Source organism: Mustela putorius, unplaced genomic scaffold, assembly GCF_011764305.1.
Source record: "Mustela putorius furo isolate JIRA1106 unplaced genomic scaffold, ASM1176430v1.1 tig00000281_pilon_pilon_pilon, whole genome shotgun sequence".
Lineage (NCBI taxonomy): Eukaryota > Metazoa > Chordata > Mammalia > Carnivora > Mustelidae > Mustela > Mustela putorius.
Genome location: NW_025421343.1, coordinates 2,653,693 through 2,674,595, shown reverse-complemented (window position 1 = coordinate 2,674,595; position 20,903 = coordinate 2,653,693). Strand labels below are relative to the sequence as shown.

Here is a 20,903-nt window from a genome sequence, read left to right as displayed (position 1 = left end):
TGACCTGAGCTGAAGGCAGCGGTTTAACCCGCTGAGCCACCCAGGCACCCGATTGTTAATATTTTTAAGCCAGTTCAGAGATCGTCTATATGAGATTCTGGAAAACGCAAAAATATGAAGCCAGTAAAAAGATGAGGGGTTGCTAGGATTCGGGGAGGGAGGACTACATGGAGCACAGAAGATTTTTAGGGCTTTGAAACATGCCACTGTAATGGAGGAATATGTCATTATACATATGTTAAAACCTATAAAATACAAAAAAACAAGAGTAAACCCTAATATAAATTATGGTCTTTAGTTAATAATTGTGAATATTCGTTCGTCCCTTGTGACAAATGTACTACACGAATGCAAGGTGTTGTAACAGGGGAAACTGTGTGTATGTGTGCAGAGTGTATGAGAACTCTCTGTACTCTCTGTAAATGTGAAACTATGCCAAAAAAAGTCTGTTAAGTTAAAAATGTAAAGAAACAAAAAAATAAGGAAAGACATGGAGGTAATTATCATAAAAGTCATGATACTATTTCCGTGAGTGGGGAGGAAAGGAGCTGTGAGGAGAGCATGTGGGAATGTCCCACATGCTGGCGCTGTTCCTTTTTGTTTGCCTGCTACAATTGTATATATAGGTTTTGTTCATTTTTTTTCTTGAGGTATACTGTACTCATAATTTTTAAAAAATGTAGTAAGGAGGAAAAAGAAGCACCTGAGCCCAAGATAAACGTTGCTTTCTTGGAAATCTCTGATTACCCAAAGAGAGAAATTTAATTCAAAGATCAAACAGATAAAACTACCTATCATTCTGTGATCAAGAATAAAAATTCAAACATAATAGATATCCCCAAATACAGACCAAACAAAGAGATGGAAAATGTGAAAGGAAAGTTTAAGAAACGTGGATGGATACCTGATACTATTTTTTTTCAAATATATTTTTTATTTTCAGCATAACAGTATTCATTATTTTTGCACCACACCCAGTGCTCCATGCAATCCGTGCCCTCTATAATACCCACCACCTGGTACCCCGACCTCCCACCCTCTGATATTAATTTTTGATTATATCTAATAGACATTTCAAAAGAAAGGATAGTCACAAAGTGGGGGACTTTAAAAATTAAAGAATTAAAAGAAGGAAATTTCCCTGCAATGAAGAAAGACTGAATTCCTGTACTCAGAAGTCTGCATCGAGTGTCAAGCAGGGTAAAGGATGGGAGATAATTCTCCCAAAGGATGGGAGAAATTTTGTATTTTATTTTATTTTTTTTTAAGATTTTATTTATTTATTTGACAGAGAGAGAGAGATCACAAATAGGCAGAGAGACATACAGACAGTGAGATGAGGAGAAGCAGGCTCCCTGCTGAGCAGAGAGCCCAATGCGGGGCTCGATCCCAGGCCCCTGGGATCATGACCTGAGCCAAAGGCAGAGGCTTAACCCACTGAGCCACCTAGGCACCCCGAAATTTTGTATTTTAGTTTAAGGGCAGAAAAAAGCCTTTTTCAAACAGATGAGGATTCGAAGTTTAATCTTTATCCTATTTTACTGGCATTTTACAAAAAATGAAAAATCCGGAATATAAGATGGGATAGGATTAAATAAAATGTGTGCAAAAAAGGGCAACAGTTATAGATAAATTTAATTAGCTGGCATGTGATTACTTATAAAGTTTAACTCTATTAAGAATCTGTACAGAAGAAGAGAGAGTTAATGTTTAAAAAGTTTTTTTAGGGGCACCTGGGTTGCTCAGTCATTAAGCATCCGCCTTCTGCTCAGGTCAAATCTTGGGCTTGGGATTGAGCCCCGTATCGGGCTCCCTGCCTAGTGGGAAGCCTGCTTCTCCCTCTGCTACTCCCCATCCTGTGTTCTCTCTCTCACTGTGCCTCTCTCTCTGTCAAATAAATAAAATCTTAAAAAAAAATTTTTTAATGGAAACTCTAGATTATTTCATATAAACAGTGGGAAGAAAGTATATGACTTATTTAGTGACCACTGTAAAATAATTAAAAATAACTATGATCCTTGAGAGACTATGGACTCTGAAAATCAATCTGAGGATTTTGAAGGGGCGTGGGGTGGGAAGTTGGGCCAGCCTGGTGGTGGGTATTGTGGAGGGCACGTATTGCATGGAGCATTGGGTGTGGTGCATAAACAATGAATTCTAGTACACTGAAAAGCAATTAAAAAAAAGAAAAGAAAAGAAAGAACCGTAAAAAAAAAAAAACCTACGATCCTATGAAAACCATGAAATAAAAAAAAAAAAGAAGAAATCATTGTAAATAAAAATCTGAAAGTAAGGTGGAGTAGGTTCAGCATGTCAGCAATCACAGGAAATGTCAAAGAGGCTGTCTTACAGTTTGCTTATTGAGATCTACTCATACATTATGGTGACCTTAAAAGAGTGAAAATAAAGTCAGAGGAGCAGAAATCACAATATTCTCCAAGGCAAATAGAATTGAATTTGAAGACCATTAAGTGGGAGAAGAAAGGAATATTTTGTATTATTCTAGTTTTAACCCACCAAAAAGACAATAGCCTTTTAAAAAAATTTAAATTCAATTAGACGGAGTGCCTGGGTGGCTCAGAAGGTTAAGTATCTTGCCTTCAGCTTAGGTCATGATCTTCAGGTCTTGGGATCGAGCCCCATGTCAGGCTCCCTACTCAGGAATCTGCTTCTCCCTCTCCCTCTGCTCTTGCTTGTGCTTTCTTGCTTTCTCTCACTCTGTCAAATAAGTAAAATCTTTTAAAAAAATTGATGAACCCTACCATTGTGGGAGAATTCAACACACCTCTTTCAGGAATTGGGAGATCCAGTAGAGAGGAAGGAACCAGACTGTAATCAAGAGAATTTGAATATCAAAATTTCACATTTTTCACATAGGGACATGCATCTTTGACTCCTGTGTACAGAACCTGTCTTCCATGTTGTTTCAATTTTCAGTTTTATTGATAAGAGATTATACATGGACTCTGTTTGTAACCTTTCCTCTGTATTTATGTTTATTTTCTCTTTGTATTCCTTGTGCTCTTTACTTTTGTTTTCTCTTGTTTAATCAGGCTTGCCCAAGATTTGTCTTCATTGATATTTTTAATTAGCTTTTGGTTTCATTGATCAAGTCTTTCATATCTTCTCTATGTTATTTCCCCTTCTCATTTGATCAAAATTGATCTGTCATATACTTATGGTTAATTTTGGCTTTTAGAGCTTCATGGGTTGAGTGCTTAATTTATTTTCAATCTTCTGTGTTTTCTGTTTGCCTCTAAAAGTATAAATATATTTTGAAATGGCTTTAGGCACACTGCATAGGCTTTGATATCAAGTATTATATTGTTGTTTATTCTAAGATAATCTGCAGTATCACTTTTGATTTCTTTTTTGACTGAAGAATTATTTAGAAGTATGTTTTTAAATTTCCAGCTGTTAAAAATGTAGATCATGGCTTATGGGAGGCTCTACCCATCTTTTCCCTGGCTAAATCTGGTGTTACCTTGAGCCAGGAAAAGGTTAGGGTTAGAACCATTCTAGAGACCCTTCACCAGGTAAAGCAGTAAGCACTGAAAGAATTCAAAATTTAGGTTTATTTTAATAATTAAGATGTTTTTTCCTCATTGTCTTTTATTTCCTTTAGTCTTACTGCTCTGATCCAAACCTTGTGTTGGATTTGAAGAACCTCATTGTGCTTTTTGCTGACACACTTCAGGTTTGTGACTTCTGTTTACATAGAGTGATCTAGAATAGTCTTCATCAGTTCCAGATCTTTCCCTCACCTACCCAGCTTGAGTAAATGCCTTTTAGTTCTTAGTTGTGTTTCTTCTTTTCCTAGAGCTAGATCTTATCTTTTTATAGCATTTCCTGATCATTACCTGGACCAATTTATATTCTCATAAATAGTTCCAGTACCCCTCTTTTTTTTTTTTTTTTTTTTGCTCAGAGCCAGTCAATTAATTGAACCACTCACTACATTAGTTTTTTTTTAAAAAATGTCCTTAACTCAGATACAGTGCTTGAATGATTTTGGAGTTTTTTAACTACTATCTTGAATAACAATTGTTGATTTGAATCACCAATCATATCCCATAAGGATAGCATTAGAAGTGGGTAGCATTTCAAATTTCTTTCCCTACTCATGAAGTTTGCTAAGGGGACATGAGGAGTTGCCGGGAGAACTTTGTGATCATGGTATATGGTATATATTGATTTTAATTTTCATCTTTCTATTTTTTTGACTGGCTTAAATATTTTTATTGGTATCTTTTAATTCTTGAGAGATAAGAACTAGATGTTAGGTGGGAATGAAACATGCTGCTGTCATGCTTTCATTTAAATTGAATGATAATGTATTTCAGTGCCTGATTTCTCTCATGTTGCTTCTAAAAAAATCGCCCTGTAAAATGAAGACATTTTCTTATTTTGTTTCAGGTGTATGGTTTTCCTGTAAATCAGCTTTTTGACATGCTGTTGGAAATCAGAGATCAGTACAGTGAAACTCTGCTAAAGAAGTGGGCAGGTATCTTCAGGTAAGAAATGATCTCTGGTCATGTGTGGTTGTATGTGCATGTGCACATATGTGCTGGTATGTATACACATGTTTATATATAAGTCTTCTCAGATATAATAAGCAACAAGTATGTGTGGCTTATCTATTCTAGCTTTGATCCTAGTTATGATTCAGAATTTAAGTACATTGTAGAAATGTTTCAAAGCTCCCAAGATATCTGATCTCAGTGTATCAGGTCTACTATGTGGAGAGTTCCAGACCTCATTTTGGCTTTCCCCCTGCCTTGAATAAATGTCCAATACCTTAGTTCATACCATTAAAATCATCTTGTGTCTTCTTAATATATTTTTGGAGGTTATGGCTATTCTATAGCTCACTCATAGAGTAGTAGCTTTGAGCCCCTTTGAATAATTTAGGCTTTTTTGAGAACCTTTTTTGAAGACTTACTCATGTGATTCCTCTAATGCGTCCTTCTCTACATTTAGAGAAGAGATCTATTACAATGCAGTGTTTGAAGTGTATTATTTAGTTATTACATCATGCATCATGTATACAGTAATATGAGAGCTCCTCTGTTACACCTCGCATTGACAGATACCTCCTTGGACTGTTTTCCTGTCACACAACCCATGTCAGATCACTTGAGTTTCTTCTCCTTTTGAGCCTTCATGCTTTTATTTAAAGTGGTCTTCCTGCTTTAGCGCAAGACCCTGTCCCCAAGATCAACTTACCCTGTTTTTAGATTCTTCTAACTTAAGATCTTACATTTTTCCTTTAATCTTACTAATGGTACAGTTGTATTTAGGGAGGATTCTGTCTGTAGGAACCTTGAAAATTAGTAACATCATCTACCCATGGTCTCGAAAGTGCCTAATCCTACCCCTTTAGTAAATTTGACGTTGATTTTAGTAGTATGGTCTCTGCTTTTAGAGAGTCTCCAGTCTCGTTAAGGTGCCAGTTCCTATGGAGGGAAGTTCATCCTTAGTACAGAACAGTAGGTGAAAATAAGTGGATGTAATTTGGATTTATTATGGAAGTTACTTTTCCTCATCTGCCAGTTTTGAAAGTTAGAATAGAAGATCTAGTACAAGAATAAAGAACATAATCAAATATGTTTTCTTTAAAAACAAGCAAATAGAAAAACCCCAAATAAAACCTTTCTGCTTTTCTTGCAAGCATCCATCCTTTTGTTGTTTACTACTCATTTGCCTCACGGCTTCTACACGTTGCTATGAAAGTTTGTCTCATCTTTAAATCTCAGATACTATGAGCTCATGTTCGCAACTGTGTTCCCTTTGTTTCAGAGCGTAGTTTTCTTTTGTTCTTCTGTTAAAGATGTTTTTACCTGAAACAGATCGCGTCATTGTGGAAGGAATAGAATAGGGACTGGAAAACATTGGTTTGGGTGGTTAGAAACATGCAACCATTTGAGTTTACCTGAAAATTACTTGTGATCACGACAGTGATTAACCAGCCCACCCTTCCTTCCTTCCTTCCTTCTTTTTCTTCCTAGAAACATACTTGATTCTGACAACTACAGTCCTATACCAGTAACAAGTGAAGACATGTATAAAAAGGTGGTAGGACAGTTCCCATTCCAAGATACAGAGCTGGAAAAGGTAAGAGTACTTTTGCTTTGCCATCCTCCAGAAGTTTTCATTTTATCGGTTTCATTGAAGACATTACCTCCAACTCAATGCATTAGACCTCTAGAACACCTTCAGAGATTTTGGGGATTAAAAGAACAGAAGTCCCTGTTTTGGGAATCAGTAGATGACCTGAGGGTCCTTTCACCTCTGAAGTGTTAGGAGTATTGCTAGACATGTTCTGGTGTTGTTTATACTTTGAAATACTTGTTTTCATTATAGTTTTAGGACATTTTCTCTCCAAACATGCAGTAAAAATTGTCCCATGCTATGTAATTCCATGCTATGTAAAACCAAAAAATTGGTTTTGACAGTGTATTGAGTCATATATGTACTACCACAATAATGATATCGAAACAGTTCCGTCATCCCCAAAAGTTCCCTCATGCTGCTCCTTTTCATCAGTTCCTCCCAACCCTAACCCCCAGTTTTTGGTCACTGATCTGGTAGCTATCCATCTACTTTTGATTTTTCAAGAATGCCATATAAACAGAATCATCCAGTAGATAATGTTTTGAGGCTGGCTTCTTTCACTCAGAGTGATGCTTTTGAGATTCGTCTAAGTTGGTGTATGTAGCAATAATTCATTCCTTTTTATTGTTGAATACTTAGCACAGCTTTTTTTTTTATTTAAGCCCTTCATGTGTTGAAAGACATTTGAATTATTATTTAAGCTTATATCTTATTCTTTTCAGAATCAGGAAACTTTGGAAACACTTTCTTTAATTTGAGGTTGTTAAATAGACAGTTTGCAACGTGGAGGAAAATTCCTTTTGTATTTTAATTGACTTATAAGTATCGTCAGCATATGTTAGTTTGTGACTTGCTTTCATTAATTCTTGCATTTACAGCAACCATTTCCAAAAAAGTTTCCTTTCTCTGAATTTGTGCCAAAAGTTTACAACCAAATTAAAGAATTTATTTATGCCTGCTTGAAGTTTTCGGAAGATCTTCACCTAAGGTATGCTTTGAAACAATGGAAATGTAACAGATGTTGAAATTGTGACTCTTAGGCACATGAATATTCTGAAAACCTTTGCATAACCCCTTCAGCTCTGATTTTGAAAGTATTAATATTAGCCATTCACAGCATGGCACCTGCTATATTATAAAATCATGGTAAAAGGGGAAGTTGGAAAGTTCCAACAAATTTGCAAGTTGGAAACTTGCGAATAAATTGTTTTTGTTTGTATTACTTAGCTTATTCTCTATTTTTGTTGTAAATTTGCATTTTAACACTTTTTTATTAGTAAGAATTGACTAGAAGACAGTATATTGATTTTTGCTTTCTGTTTAATGAAATTTTAAGACTACTAGGGGTGTAGAAAGTATAATCTTTTGAAAATATCCTTCTTTCCAAATATTCTCTGGGCTTGTTGAAGGTATCCTCATCTCCTTTAAGTTAAATTATCTGACTAAATGTGTACCGAACCTATTTCTGTACCAGATACATCCTTCTTACTGGGAATGCAGAAGTAAAAGACACAGTTCTTTAGCCTCAGATATTGTCAGTATGAACTGAGGGTTTTAAGCATGAAAATATACCATGGTGAGTGTTGCAATATGGAGAAATGACTTGCAAAACACCTAGAAGACTACTTAGCTCATCTTAAAGAATTTGAAGAGGCATAGTCATTATGATCATCTTTGTGAATAATAATCTTTTAGATTGTCTTTTTTAAAAGATTATTGTCTTTTCTAGAAGAACTCCCTTCTCTTGGTGAATGATCCCACCATTCACCCAATCCAGAAATCTAAGAATCATTTCAACTCCTTATTTTCTATTAACTATTTTTATTAAAAACAAAGTTTCAAGCATTGGTCTACATTTTTGTAAACAAATTACACATATATTAAAAACATCTGTAAAACTGAAAATAGTACTAATCCCTGAGGTGCTGGAAAGTATACTCCATTTTTCAGAGGAAGAAAGTGAGCAGAGAGAGGTTTAGTAACTTTATCAAGGACACAAGAATAAGTGTTTAAGCCAGGATTCAAATCTGGTCAGGCATCACCTTCAACAAAAAGAATACTGCCGAGTTTACAGTTCTTACCCCTTGGCTTTACTGTATTAGTATTTTACATACATTGTCTCAGCTGTCACAGTGTTAAGTGTTAATTGTCCCCATTTAATAAATGAAGGCAGTGCTCATTTGTAAATTAGTCTCTCTAACCCTAATTGGTGACAAAATTGATTGTTGCATGTTTTTTTATTTGTAGCTCTTTTTTTTTTTTTTTTTTTAAGTTCTCTCTTCCCAGTGTTGCTGCTTTCATTCACATTGTAGTTATAATTGACTTGGGCGACTTAAATAATCTCCTAATTGTTCTGAAATGTCTAACTTTGCTTTCCCAACCATCTGCCCTTTCTCCTCATTCTGTTCTGTATGTTCCCTAGAGTAATTCTTCTAAAATCAAACCTTATGATTTAGCTTTACTCTGTTCACCTTTCCAAGGATTCCTGGTGGTCTACTGCATAAAGTTCGAACTTGAGCCTGACACAGTTCCCTATCTGCCTGCCTCCTCCCCTGCTCCTTGACCTAGTCCTTCGTATACCTTTCCAGGTTCATATCCTAGGCAATTTCTGTGTCACTCCGTGCTTCAGTCCTACCAACTTATTTGCTGTTTTCTGATCCTAATGTGCTATACTTGGCTCTACTCATGAAATTACCTTTTCCTCATTAGTGCTCCTAACAAGCTTCCACCCATCCTTCCAGGTTCACCTTCTGCCTTTACTGAATGAAACCTTTCTGACCACTTCCATCCCTAATGGACTTGATCTCCTGACTCCTTTGTGCTCTTTCTGTACCTTGTGAATACTGTTATCAAAACTCCTCTTAGATTTTATTACTCTACTTGTGTCTTTGGGTTTCTGTATGTACTAGACTGCTGGTTTATTTCTTTGCTGGTTTATTCACCTTACATTATAAGTAAACTGTTATTTATCAGGCTGTGCTTGGTAGTGAGGACATTAAGATGCTGAAAATATGGTCCTTTCTTCAAGGAGTGTATAATCTTGCTGAGGGACTGAGCGGTTGGATAGTTGTGCTATGATGGAGAGACATAGCAGCAACAAAGGAGCCAAAAATTGAGATGGATTAAGGATGTTAGAAAAGGCCTCTTGAAGAGCAGAAGCATTTAATGTTTTGTTCGGCACAACATCCCCTGCACCAGCTCAGTAAATTAAAGAAAAAAAAAGAAAGAAAAAAAGAAAGGAAAAAAAAGAATGAGTGAATGGAATGTATGGCATGCCAAGCAACTCCGAAAGTAAACATAATTGGAAATAGTTTGAGTCACTTGTTTGATAATCATTCTTACTGAGTAAAAAATGAAGCATAGGGTTTGTGTAGTTAATTTGTTCTGTTCTTTGAAAATGAGGTTGTTTTCATGGAAATGGTTGCATGGAAATGAGATTATCTTTGGAAGTTATAAACCAAAACTTTTTTTTAACCCCTTGAGGCCCACCTTCACCACCACAACCAAAAGACTTAACAACCGAGAATGGTCTCTAGGGTACTGTTACGTATGTTATGTATAGAAAATATTACAAGTTCTTTGCATAGTGACCCTTTCTATGTTGGAGGAAAGGTAATATGGTAAAGGGATAGTGTGAGTAAATTGTTCAGAAGTCTTTTTCTTGCTTGAATATTTTGAGCTTTAGACTGAAAACCACCTTTGTTTTGTTTAAAATTAACAAAAATAGTCAATTTGGGAAGATTTTACAGCTGCCTTTAGTCTTTGGTTTACTTACCTTATTTTCTAGGCTACCTTTGCCTTATAACCTGCAGTGATAGAGACCTCTTTGACAATCATGGGGGGGGGGAGATTATAATTTGGGATATGAGAATCATATGTATAAAAACAATTAGTTCTCTTAAACATAAGACTCCTAAAATGGGAAAACCTACAGTATTGAGGTTTTTTTTTTTTTAAAGATTTTATTTATTTGACACAGAGAGAGAAAGAGAGCACACAAGTAGGCAGAGAGAGAGAGGGGAGGAAGCAGGCTCCCTGTGGAGCAGAGAGCCCAACGTGGGGCTCGATCCCAGGACCCTGGGATCATGACCTGAACCGAAGGCAGAGGCTTTAACCCACTGAGCCAGCCAGGCACCCCTGGTATTGAGATTTTTATGAAACTTGGAAGGTAGTTATTCTCATAAATGAAATTCCTATTTTTTTTCCTGTAAAAATTTCCCCTTTTACATTGAATAGAAGATGCTGAATAGTATTAGAAATGTTGAAAATATATATATATGAATTCTGAGGACACAAAACTCTTTCTGTTTGAAAGAAAATTCTTTTTAAAGATAGCAAATAAATGGAATGGCTTTGGTAAAATAATGTTCTAGCACTTGCACCTGACTTAAAAAATAAGAATACACACACACACACACACACACACACACACACACATATATAGTTTTTTTAAGTTATTAAATTGGATTTCTGTAAAGAATTTAGGAGACAGAATAGTTCAAAGAAGAAAAATTTTAAAGACTCAAAATTTTAACAGATAGTGATGACTACTCTTTACATCTGGGAAATCTTTTTTTTTTTTTTTTTTTTTTTAGTTTTTCTTCCATGTGAATACATGTACATGCATAAGACTTCTTTTTTTAAAAGCAAATTACTATGAGATATTTCTGCTTCTATTTATAATATAGAAAGCCGGAAAGAGTATTGTTTCCTCCCTAACAATGAAAAAAACACAAAACAAAACAGATAAATTACAAAATGAAAAATTTTCTGGAACCCTTGAGAGAGCTGAAAGAATTTAGAAAAGAGAAGATACTACATGCAGGTATAGTGAGAAGTGTTACGTCAGACTTCTCAAAAACTATGCAAGCCTGAGACGATGGAGTGCCAGGCTTCAAGGACTCAGAAGAACAAAATCAATGAGAATTCTATAGATAGTGAAATAACTTTCAGAAACAAAGTAAAATTTTTTAGCTGAATGGAAGCTGATAATTCATTTCCAACAGACCTGTAGCCTTATGCACACATGATACAAAAGGAAATTCTTACATGGAAGAAACATATGTGATCTTCCCTTCTTTCCTTCCCTTCCAGCTACTTCTTGCTATGTATGTATCCGTGTGTGTGTGTGTGTGTGTGTGTGTAGTATCAGAAGCCCTATTTATATTAATTTTGATTAGTTAGTTGAGATATTGTCTTTTCTCCCTGTATAATTATCATTTTGTTTTTGTAATAAGTAATGTTTGTGTTTATGTTGAAATACTTTGTGTTCTGTTACTTATCAAATGTTCTTCACCTCCCTCCCCCTTACAGTATCCATAATGATTCTTGCCTGAATCAGTTTGTCACTCAGAAAATTACTGGCTTATGGTTTTTAATTAATCTATGGTTTATTAATTCCTTGTGTATTACTTGGCATTCTCTTTTAAGGATTCCTCCATCTGCTTCCTTGCTACTTATTTTCTCTCTATCTCTCTGTTTATTATCTACCTACCTTCAGGTGAGACTCACGGATTCTTATTTAATTCACTTGGTTCACTCCTTTACTGTATTTGTTTTGATGCCCAGACTGTCCAGACTTAGGGCACACAAGCCATTTGATACTAGCTCCTGTGCCTTGTTGATATATTCTTGTCACATTTTGGGACATTACTTAACCATGGCATCATTGATTTATGCAAGGAGCCCACTTTCTTTTGAGTGTTGAGTACTGAGTGCTATCTTGAACATAAGATTTGGGCATGTGTCTTTATTTTAAAATGTGTCATTTTGAATGAACAAATAGTTGTATACTGTTTTTTTTTTAAGATTTTTCATATATATATTTGAGAGAGAGAGATCAAGAGAGCTCAAGCACAGGGGACGGGGCCAAGGGAGAGGGAAGCAGGCTCCATGGGGCTTGATCCCAGGACCGTGAAATCATGACCTGAACTGAAGGCAGGTGCTTAATCGACTGAGTCACCCAGGTGCCCCTACGTATTGTTTTTTTATGCAGTCTGCCTAGTTGGAGTGTTTATTCCATTACCTGAATGAATTTAGTGATATGGTTGGACTTAAGTGTGCCGTCTTATTTTTGTTTTTCTATTTGTCTTTGTTTTTCTATTTTCCTCATTTTTTCCCATTTCTTGTCCTTCTTGATTAGGTTATGTTAGTATTATGATTTATTTTCCCTATTGGCTTTACTTGAGTATGACCTTTCGGTTTTTTAAGTTTCTTGTTCTTGTGGTGGCTCTGGGGATTACAGTGTACATTGTTAATTTATCATAGTTTACCCTGAATAATATTATATCATTTTGCATGTAATTTAAGGCTCTTCAACAGTATAGAGTAATTTATCTTCTTACTCCTTTTTTTCTTAACACTTTATAAAAAGATTTTACTTACTTATTTGACAGAGAGATAGAGCCAGAGAGCACAAGTAGGGGGAATGGCTGAGGAAGAGGGAGAAGCAGGCTCCCTGAACCTGATGCCCCTCGGATCATGACCTGAGCCAAAGGCAGACACTTGACCTACTGAGCTATCCTGGCACCTCTTTTCTGTCCTTTTTTTTTGATGTTGTTGGTATATCTTACACATATATACCTCTTTTTAATTCTAAAATATGTTACTGTGTTTGCTTTGAACATTTAATTGTATTTTAAAGTTCAAGAAAAAATTTGTTTTTATTTTTGCCCACCACACATATACCATTTTGAGGCGTTCTTATTCTTTCCTCCATATCTACGTTATCCTTTGGTATCATCTTCCTTCAGCATGAAAAATTTCTTTTAGCATTTCCTTTAGTATCTGCTGGTGTTGGATTTTCTTAGCTTTAAAAAATATTTCTAGGGACACCTGGGTGGCTCATTGGGTTAAGCCTCTGCCTTTGGCTCAGGTCATGATCTCAGGGTCCTGGGATCCAGTCTCGCATTGAGCTCTGTGCTCAGTGGGGAGCCTGCTTCCCCCTCTCTCTCTGCCTGCCTCTCTGCCTGCTTGTGATCTCTCTCAAAAAAAAAGAAAAAAAAATATAAAATAACTAATTTTTTAAAAATTTTAAATTTTTTTTAGAGAGAGAGGGGGAGCAGGGGAGGAATAGAGGGAGAGGGAGAGAGACAATCTTAAGCAGACTCCATGCCCAGCATGGAGCCTGACACAGGGCTCAATCCTAGGACCCTGGGATCACAATCTAAGGCAAAATCAAGAGTTGGACCCTTAACCGACTGAGCCACCCAGGGGCCCCTCGAAAATACTTTAAAATAACTAAAAAATTATTCTGAAAGTATTTTTATCATCTCTATTTTCAAAAATATATTTTCTAAGGCATAGAATAAGTTGCTAGTTCTCCCTTTCCCCACACTTTAAAGATTGCATTCCACTGTCTGCTTCCATTGTTTTCTGAAGAGAAATAAGCCATTATTCCTATTGTTGTTCCTCTGAATGTATTGCCTTTTTTCCCTTTTTTCCTAAAATCTTTTGTTTTTAAGATTTCTTTTTGTCTTTGGACTTCATAATTTGACTGTGATGATCTTATTGTTTTATTTATATTCATTTTGTGTGGGATGTACTAAACCTCATGGATCTGTGGTTTGAAGTATTGTATCATGTTTGGAGATGATTTTGCCTATATTTCTTTAAACATGTCGTCTTCTTCTTTCTCATTCTTTTTTTCTTCTTTTGCAACTCCTAGCTGCTTGATGGATCATTCAGATTTCATCATTACTTGAGTGAACTGAATATCTCAGTTTTAATTAGCTTCAAATTACTTCTGATTTCAAATGCTATTGCAGAAGTCTCTTTGTGCATAAGACCAGCTCTGAAATTCCAGAGCTTTCATCCAGGAGCTTATCTCTGATCTTAACGAGATTTGAACTGGGATGGGTTTCAGCTTTCGTTTTTTTCTCTCTTTTGGATTGCATTTCTGTAGCCCTGAATCCAAAACCCCTTGCAAAATTTGCAAGATCTCTCTCTGATTTCTCACACTGCCCTCACCAAGGAGAACTCTTGTAGGGAAGAATTGTTGGGTCAGTTACTTTATTTTTGTTTTGTGGCTCTCCCGGATTCCAAACTGTAATAGTAGCCCACACTGTGAAAGGTTTGGCTGATTTCTCCTCATCTCAGCAAAGCCTTTCAGCCTCTGACTGTTTCAGTCCTTTATCCTTTATCCATCTGTGCCCAGATTAAGCAAATGGCCTCATGTATGAAAGTGACTGCTACCCTTCGCTCACCATTCAAAGATGTGTCCTGGTGTGGTATACAGTTTTGTTCTGTTGTACGTGTGTGTGTGTGTGTGTGTGTGTGTGTTTATGTTAATTACACTGTGTTGACATTGAAGGAAAATACAGCTTTTAAGATTAGACCTAACATTTTTGTTGTTATGGAGGTCATAGTGGTTTTTCTTGATCTTCTACATCATATCCAAATGTGGAACTTCTGCTGGATCTTAAATCATAGTAGAGATACATAATCAGTATAGGATGTGATGAGAACAATTAATATCAGGAGCACCAGATTATTTTAGACACCTGTGTTAATCACTTTTATAGCAACCTATACTTATTTGTAGCTCATATTACAATTGACCTGATATAATTATGAATTTAAAATATATGAAGGCAGGAACCATAGCTATTTTGTTCATTCGCCATTTTGATCTCATTATTCCACAACACAATGCACTGCACCTCGTATATTTGTGGATGAAGCATTTCAGTTCAGTAATAATTTTGGAAAGGTCAGCAGTGGGCTAGAGGGTATTGGTCAGTTAAATGTATCTTTGCATGGACCCTGTAAAAATATTTTGATGTATCATTTTTTTTATTATGTCCTTGCATTCTGTAGTCTTGTTTCTTTTTAGTATTTTTCTGTTTTTCATAGAGCATGATAATGTGGATTGCCTATATATTTAGAATTGTAAGACTTTAAATCTGATTCTACTAAGCCTCTTACTTTCTTCTCTAGAAAGAGAAACTGATGAGATAAATTTTGTGACCACTGTCCACAAGTAATAAATTTATAAAGAACTCACAAATCTCTATTTATAGTTATCTCTTGATGTTTATAATCTAGTATTTCTACAATAGTAACCTTATCATTGAGGGAATACTTGTCTTCAAAGGACATCTTTTATAGAAAGCCACCTTTGTGATGCTTTCAGGGGCTCATGAAGACTGTATAGGTCCAGAATTCACGCTATTAGTTACAAGACTATTGTCTTTTTTAAAACTTTGTATATAAAGATGGCTGTTGAATCATTTTCTTTATGTTTAGTTTCCTTTTTTTTGCATAGAAAATGTCATTTTGGGGCACCTGGCTGGCTCAGTTGGTAGACTATTCAACTCCCAATCTTGGGGTTGTGAATTCTACCCCCACACTGGGGATAGAGTTTACTTAAAACAACACCACCACCATATGATAAGGGCTTAATAATGTCCAATCTTGGGGTTGTGAATTCTACCCCCATACTGGGGATAGAGTTTACTTAAAACAACAACACCACCATATGATAAGGGCTTAATAATGTCCATTGGATTAAAAATTAGTGAATAAGTTAAAGATTTATCATTTGGGGGATATTCAGGATTATAAGACATTTATGCTGAATTAAACTACTGGTCTGAAACAGTTATATTGGAATCAGAGCAAAATAGACCTTATATGAAAGATGACAGTAAAGGAGCAGAGATATCTTTTCTTATGGGCCTTTACCAGCTAATGTACAGGAAGCCAATAGGGAGTCCATGTTGTAAAATTCTAAATATTAACAATATATGAAGGAACTTGGAAGTATAGGAGAAAGGAATCATGCAGGGGAATTCCTCATCTACCCTGGAGACACTATAGCATAGTGTTTAAATGGTGTGGGCTTTAGAGCTAGATGGCCTGTGTTAAAATCCTTTTTGTGCTGTGTGCCTATTGTGTTTCCTTGAATAAGCTGCTTAACTTCTCTGTGCCTTCATTTCCTCCTCTGTACACTAGAAATAATAATAAAACTATTTAGTATCATTGGTCTGAAGTTTAAGTGAATTTTCATATATTAAAATACTTGGAATCTAATTTCTGGCACAAGGTAAATGTTATTTGCTGCTGCCATTATTATCATTGTTGTTGTTGTTATTATTATTATCAGAAGTAACTCTGGCACCTTGTTTGTTTGCAAACTAATCTGCTACCTGGGATGACTGACTCTTGAGAATTCTTTTTCAGCTCCACTGAAGTCGATGACATGATTCGCAAATCTACAAACCTGTTGCTAACCAGGACTCTGAGCAACTCCCTGCAGAATGTCATTAAAAGGAAGAATATTGGACTTACTGAGGTAAAGCTGCTCTTAATGGAGGCAGCCAAGGCAATGTGTGAACAGATGTCTAAGCTTTGGGGCCCGTTTGTGAGTTAATTATAACTTTCTATATGGTCCATCACGTTTTTCCTAATGGATTCCTAATGGTGAAAGTGCAAAACAGATAATTTGTTTCTCTCTTTGGTCACTTTGGAGAAATCTATTACATATTTGAAAAGTCACTTTCTCTCTCTCTCATTATTTTCACCAGCTTAACTGGTTTTCCTTTCCAATGTTGTTGTGTTAAATTGATATTATTTGTCATCAATTACATAAAAACAGAATTGTTGGTGGGAGAATATAGTCACCGTCAAGTTCCTATCTAAATGAGTGGCAGTTCTGAAACAGCATGCAACATGAAATCGCGTTCTGTCTGCATAAGTCACCGATGCCAATGATGTTGGCGCTTCTAGTCCAGGGTTAGTGTTAGACTCAGCTTTTGTTTTTGAGATACCTCATGTATATGGATGGTAAATTACTCTTTATCAGCATCTAAGTCTAGGGATTTGGGATTGCGGAAATGTGAGAGAAAGGCAATCGTCACATTTCTGTGGAAGCTTACAGAATCTCACAAAACGAGGAGGGATATTACATACACGTTGAGAACAGTATCTTGGCAAACTGAAGATTTGGCACTTTGGCATATAGTCCTAAAATTTAGAAAGATGTGAAGTTTCCTTTCTCTTGGAAACCCAGGATTGCATGGGAGCGTCAACCTGCCATTTTATGGAAATTATAGTGCCAAAAGTGAGAGCTTGGAGGAATTTTTTTCACAGGGAAAGGGAAAGGCTGTTGGCCATCTGTTTTACTTGTAGAGGTGGTGTAATTTGAAAGTCAGTTGCTCTAGAAAAAATTGACATTTTCAGATATACACTGTCAAAGATAATGGTGGAAGTAGGCAAATGGTTAATGATGCTGAGTCATGGGTAAAGACAGCTGGAAGCCAGGTGAACATTTCCTTCTGATTTTGGACTGCTTGTTCCTTTCCCTGTGTTAAGATTTTAAAATATTATAATGTGGAACTTGGGCACTGTTTGAGTTCCACTTAGAACAAACTTTTTTACAATTGAAAGTTACATTTGAAGGACAGTTGTTGGTATAGAAATATTAGGTATTATTTTTATGTGTCTGAGAATAGGTTAATTTATTTTCATCATCACGAAGGCTAAGAAAAAAGGAGAGTGGAGTGAAGTGGAGTGAAAAGTCAGAGGCCCTCCTATATTTGTTATATTATACTGTTCTCCTTTTATGAGTCCCAAGTAGGACAGGAAACTTGTTATTTTTTTGTCAGCTGTCTCTGTATTACAACTCTCGATATAACTTTTCTGATGCCATTTGATTTAGCAGTGTCCTTAAACATTTTAAACAAGTAGCATAGCAGGAACATGGTGTGATAGAAACAGCTTTGGCCTTAGAAGGGTCTTGAGTTTAGCTGTGGCTGTGTCATTGATTTACTGTGACATCTTTTTTTTTTTTAAGATTTTTATTTATTTATTTGAGAGAGAAAGAGAGCACAAGCAGGGAGAGGGGCAGAGGTAGAAGGAGAAGCAGACTCCCTGTTGAGCATGGAGCCCGACATGGGGCTCGATCTCAGGACCCTGGGATCATGATCTGAACTGAAGTCAGACGTCTAACTGACTGAAACACCCAGGCGCCCCTGACCGTGTCATCTTAAGAGAAAGACCCAACTTCTCAGTTCTTCAGTTTTCCTGACTCCATTGACCTTTAGGGTAATGCACAGATCAGGTCAGGATAGGAAGACTCAGTAGTTCTTTTTTTTTTTTTTTTTTTTTTTTAAGATTTTATTTATCTATCTGACAGAGAGAGACCACAAGTAGGCAGAGAGGCAGGTAGAGAGAGAAGGGAAAGCAGGCTTCCTGCTGAGCAGAGAGCCCGATGCAGGGCTCCATCCCTGAGATCATGACCTGAGCTGAAGGCAGAGCCTTAATCCAGTGAGCCACCCAGGCGCTCCTGTACCATTTCAGCAAAGGTATTCTTCCTAAGTCATTGGCTCTTTCTAGGCAATAATGCATTTTTGTTATCAACATCTTTGCACATGGCTAAAGGAACATCTGCACACATTTATTTATTTTGGCTATTACTATGGTGTATACATGTATAGATAAATACAGACCCAGTAATTTTTATTACCATCCAGTGTATCTTTGAATAACTATGTTACTCCCCTTTGGGCAAAGAAGACATTATATCCTCATTTACAGGAAACTCAAGTGAGTTCCCATCTAAAATCATCATCATGCTAGGTAACACTTGTGGAACAGTTTGTACTCTGCAAAGCCCATCACAGATACCATCTCATTTGGAACAGTCACATTTGGAACTAGCTGGGCATGTGTTCTTATTCCCATTTTATGGAAAGCATAATTAAAGTTTAGGGAGATTGCCCACGGTTATGTCATTAACAAAATGATAAAAATGAGACCTATGTCTGGGTTGTTTTTTCCCAGACTTAATTCACTTCTACTGTAATGTACTGCCTTTCATATCGATTTAATTATTTCATCGTAACAAAGGGATTTTTATAAGAAGTCCATAGTAATACGGAAATTGTTCTAGTTAGAGATGATTTTGTGTCAGCGAGCACATCGCCATTCCAACAAGAGTTGTATTACAAGCAGACAAAACTCACCGAGTCCTACTTCAGATTGTTGGACAATCTTTAGGACTTGAAAGTTCCCATAAACTCATGTCTCTCTGTCGACCTGTCTTGTTTGAATTTACATAGTATCTCATGTCCTCTTTTCTTCCTGTCCATGCACTCTATCCTTTCGGCTTTTTCTCTCTGTTCTCTAGCTTTCTTGCTTTCCTCATTGCTTCTTTGCTTCCCCATGTTGAGCCAAGACAACAACATTTCCTTTGAGTTCTTGCTTGCTATAGTTTAAATGATTTGCACCGTAGACCTTATGTGCCTATCCCCATTCAGTCAGCACAGGGTTAGTTGTTTTTCTTAGGCTGCTGCTTCTAGCTCTGTGGGAAGAAGGGCAGCTGAGCTGTGGTTAAGAACATGTGTTCTAGGGCCGCCTCGGTGGCTCAGTCATTAAGCGTCTGCCTTTGGTTCCAGGGTCCTGGGATCGAGCCCCACATTGGGCTCTCTACTTGGCGGGAAGCCTGCTTCTCCCTCTCCCACTCCCCCTGCTTGTGCTCTCTCTCTCTGTCAAATAAATAATAAAATCTTAAAATAAAAATAAAAAAAAAGAACATGTGTTCTAAAGCAGAGTACCTGGGTTCCAATTCTGCCTGGGTTCTCTTCCCTTTAAAAATGTGTGCTGAGGAAATGGCTTGGCTTTATGTGTAGAATGGGGACAATAAGAGCATGTGTTTCAGAGGGTTGTTGTGAAGATTGAATGAACATACGAAGTGCTTAGAACAGTACCTATACTCAAGGCATATCACCTGGTATTGTTAAAAAAGAGGTCTGGGCAGGTAAACAGTGATTGCCAGATTTAGTGCAGAGATGGTTTTTCAACTAAGAGATGTTAGAAGATTAGAGCAAGATAACCCGTTAAGATAAATAACTTGCTTGTTAACTTTATAGTATTGAGTACCTACTGTGTAACAGGTACCAATCTAAACCTTATAGATAAGTAAGTGAACAACAAGGACAGCAACAAAAGGGGTCCTCGCTTACATTCTAGTGGCAGAAAACACAACAGATATTAAGCAAAATAAATAGTAAATCATCTAATATGATAGAGGGAGGTGAATGCTTCATTGAAGTTAAGGGAATCAGGGGTCTGGTGGAGGTCCAAGGTTGGTCTTAATAAAAAGATGGTGAGTTATCATTAAAGGGCAAAAAACATTCTTGGCAGAGGTTAGAGCAAAGGTATGAAGGTATGAAGTTATTGGTCAGCTCAGAGGATAATAAGGAAGCTAGGGTAAAGCTAGAGTGGAGTGAGAAGGGGGAAGACAAGCAGGAAATTAGATCACAGAGGTGCTAGGGGTCTGTGGTGGGCCCGTGTGAAGTGTTAGGCTTTCATTTTGAGTGGAGTGGAAAGCTATTGCAGGAATTTGATGAGTGATGCAATATGACATATTTCAAAGGAATAGCATTGACTGTGGTTTTGAGAATAAGCTGTAGGGTATAAACAGGGAGACCAGTTAGGAAGCTATGACACTAATGATTTGACGGCAGCGTGGGTGGTAGCCATGGAGGTGGTGACAGGTGATCGGATTTGGAGTGTAGAGTCAGCATGCTTTCCTTAGGGCTGGATGTGAAGGGAGAGAGAAAGCAAGGAGTGGAAGGTAACTCCAAGATGTTTTTGATTCGAGCAGCTAGAAGGTTGTACATACCATGCACCGTGATGGCAAAATCTTTGGGTAGGGCTAGATTTAGGATTGAAGATTGGAAATTTGGTTTTGTACATATTTAATTTGTAATGTTTATTCACATATATCTTGCAATATTGAGTAAGCAGTTATATATGAGTTTGGAGTTTGAATGAGAGGTTTGTCC

The 20,903-nt window shown here is 36.7% G+C and overlaps 1 protein-coding gene across 4 annotated transcripts in view; it reads left to right on the top strand.

Moving 5' to 3' along the window:
• EXOC6B (exocyst complex component 6B) overlaps positions 1 to 20,903 on the top strand; it is a 651,357-nt gene that overhangs the window by 350,499 nt on the left and 279,955 nt on the right. For all 4 annotated transcript variants that reach the window (XM_004742187.3, XM_004742188.3, XM_004742185.3 and 1 more), the window contains 5 exons: positions 3,626 to 3,697; positions 4,417 to 4,514; positions 6,009 to 6,114; positions 6,993 to 7,102; positions 16,297 to 16,408. In XM_004742187.3, the coding sequence (XP_004742244.1) occupies positions 3,626 to 3,697; positions 4,417 to 4,514; positions 6,009 to 6,114; positions 6,993 to 7,102; positions 16,297 to 16,408 (498 nt within the window). The remainder of the gene's footprint in view (positions 1 to 3,625; positions 3,698 to 4,416; positions 4,515 to 6,008; positions 6,115 to 6,992; positions 7,103 to 16,296; positions 16,409 to 20,903) is intronic.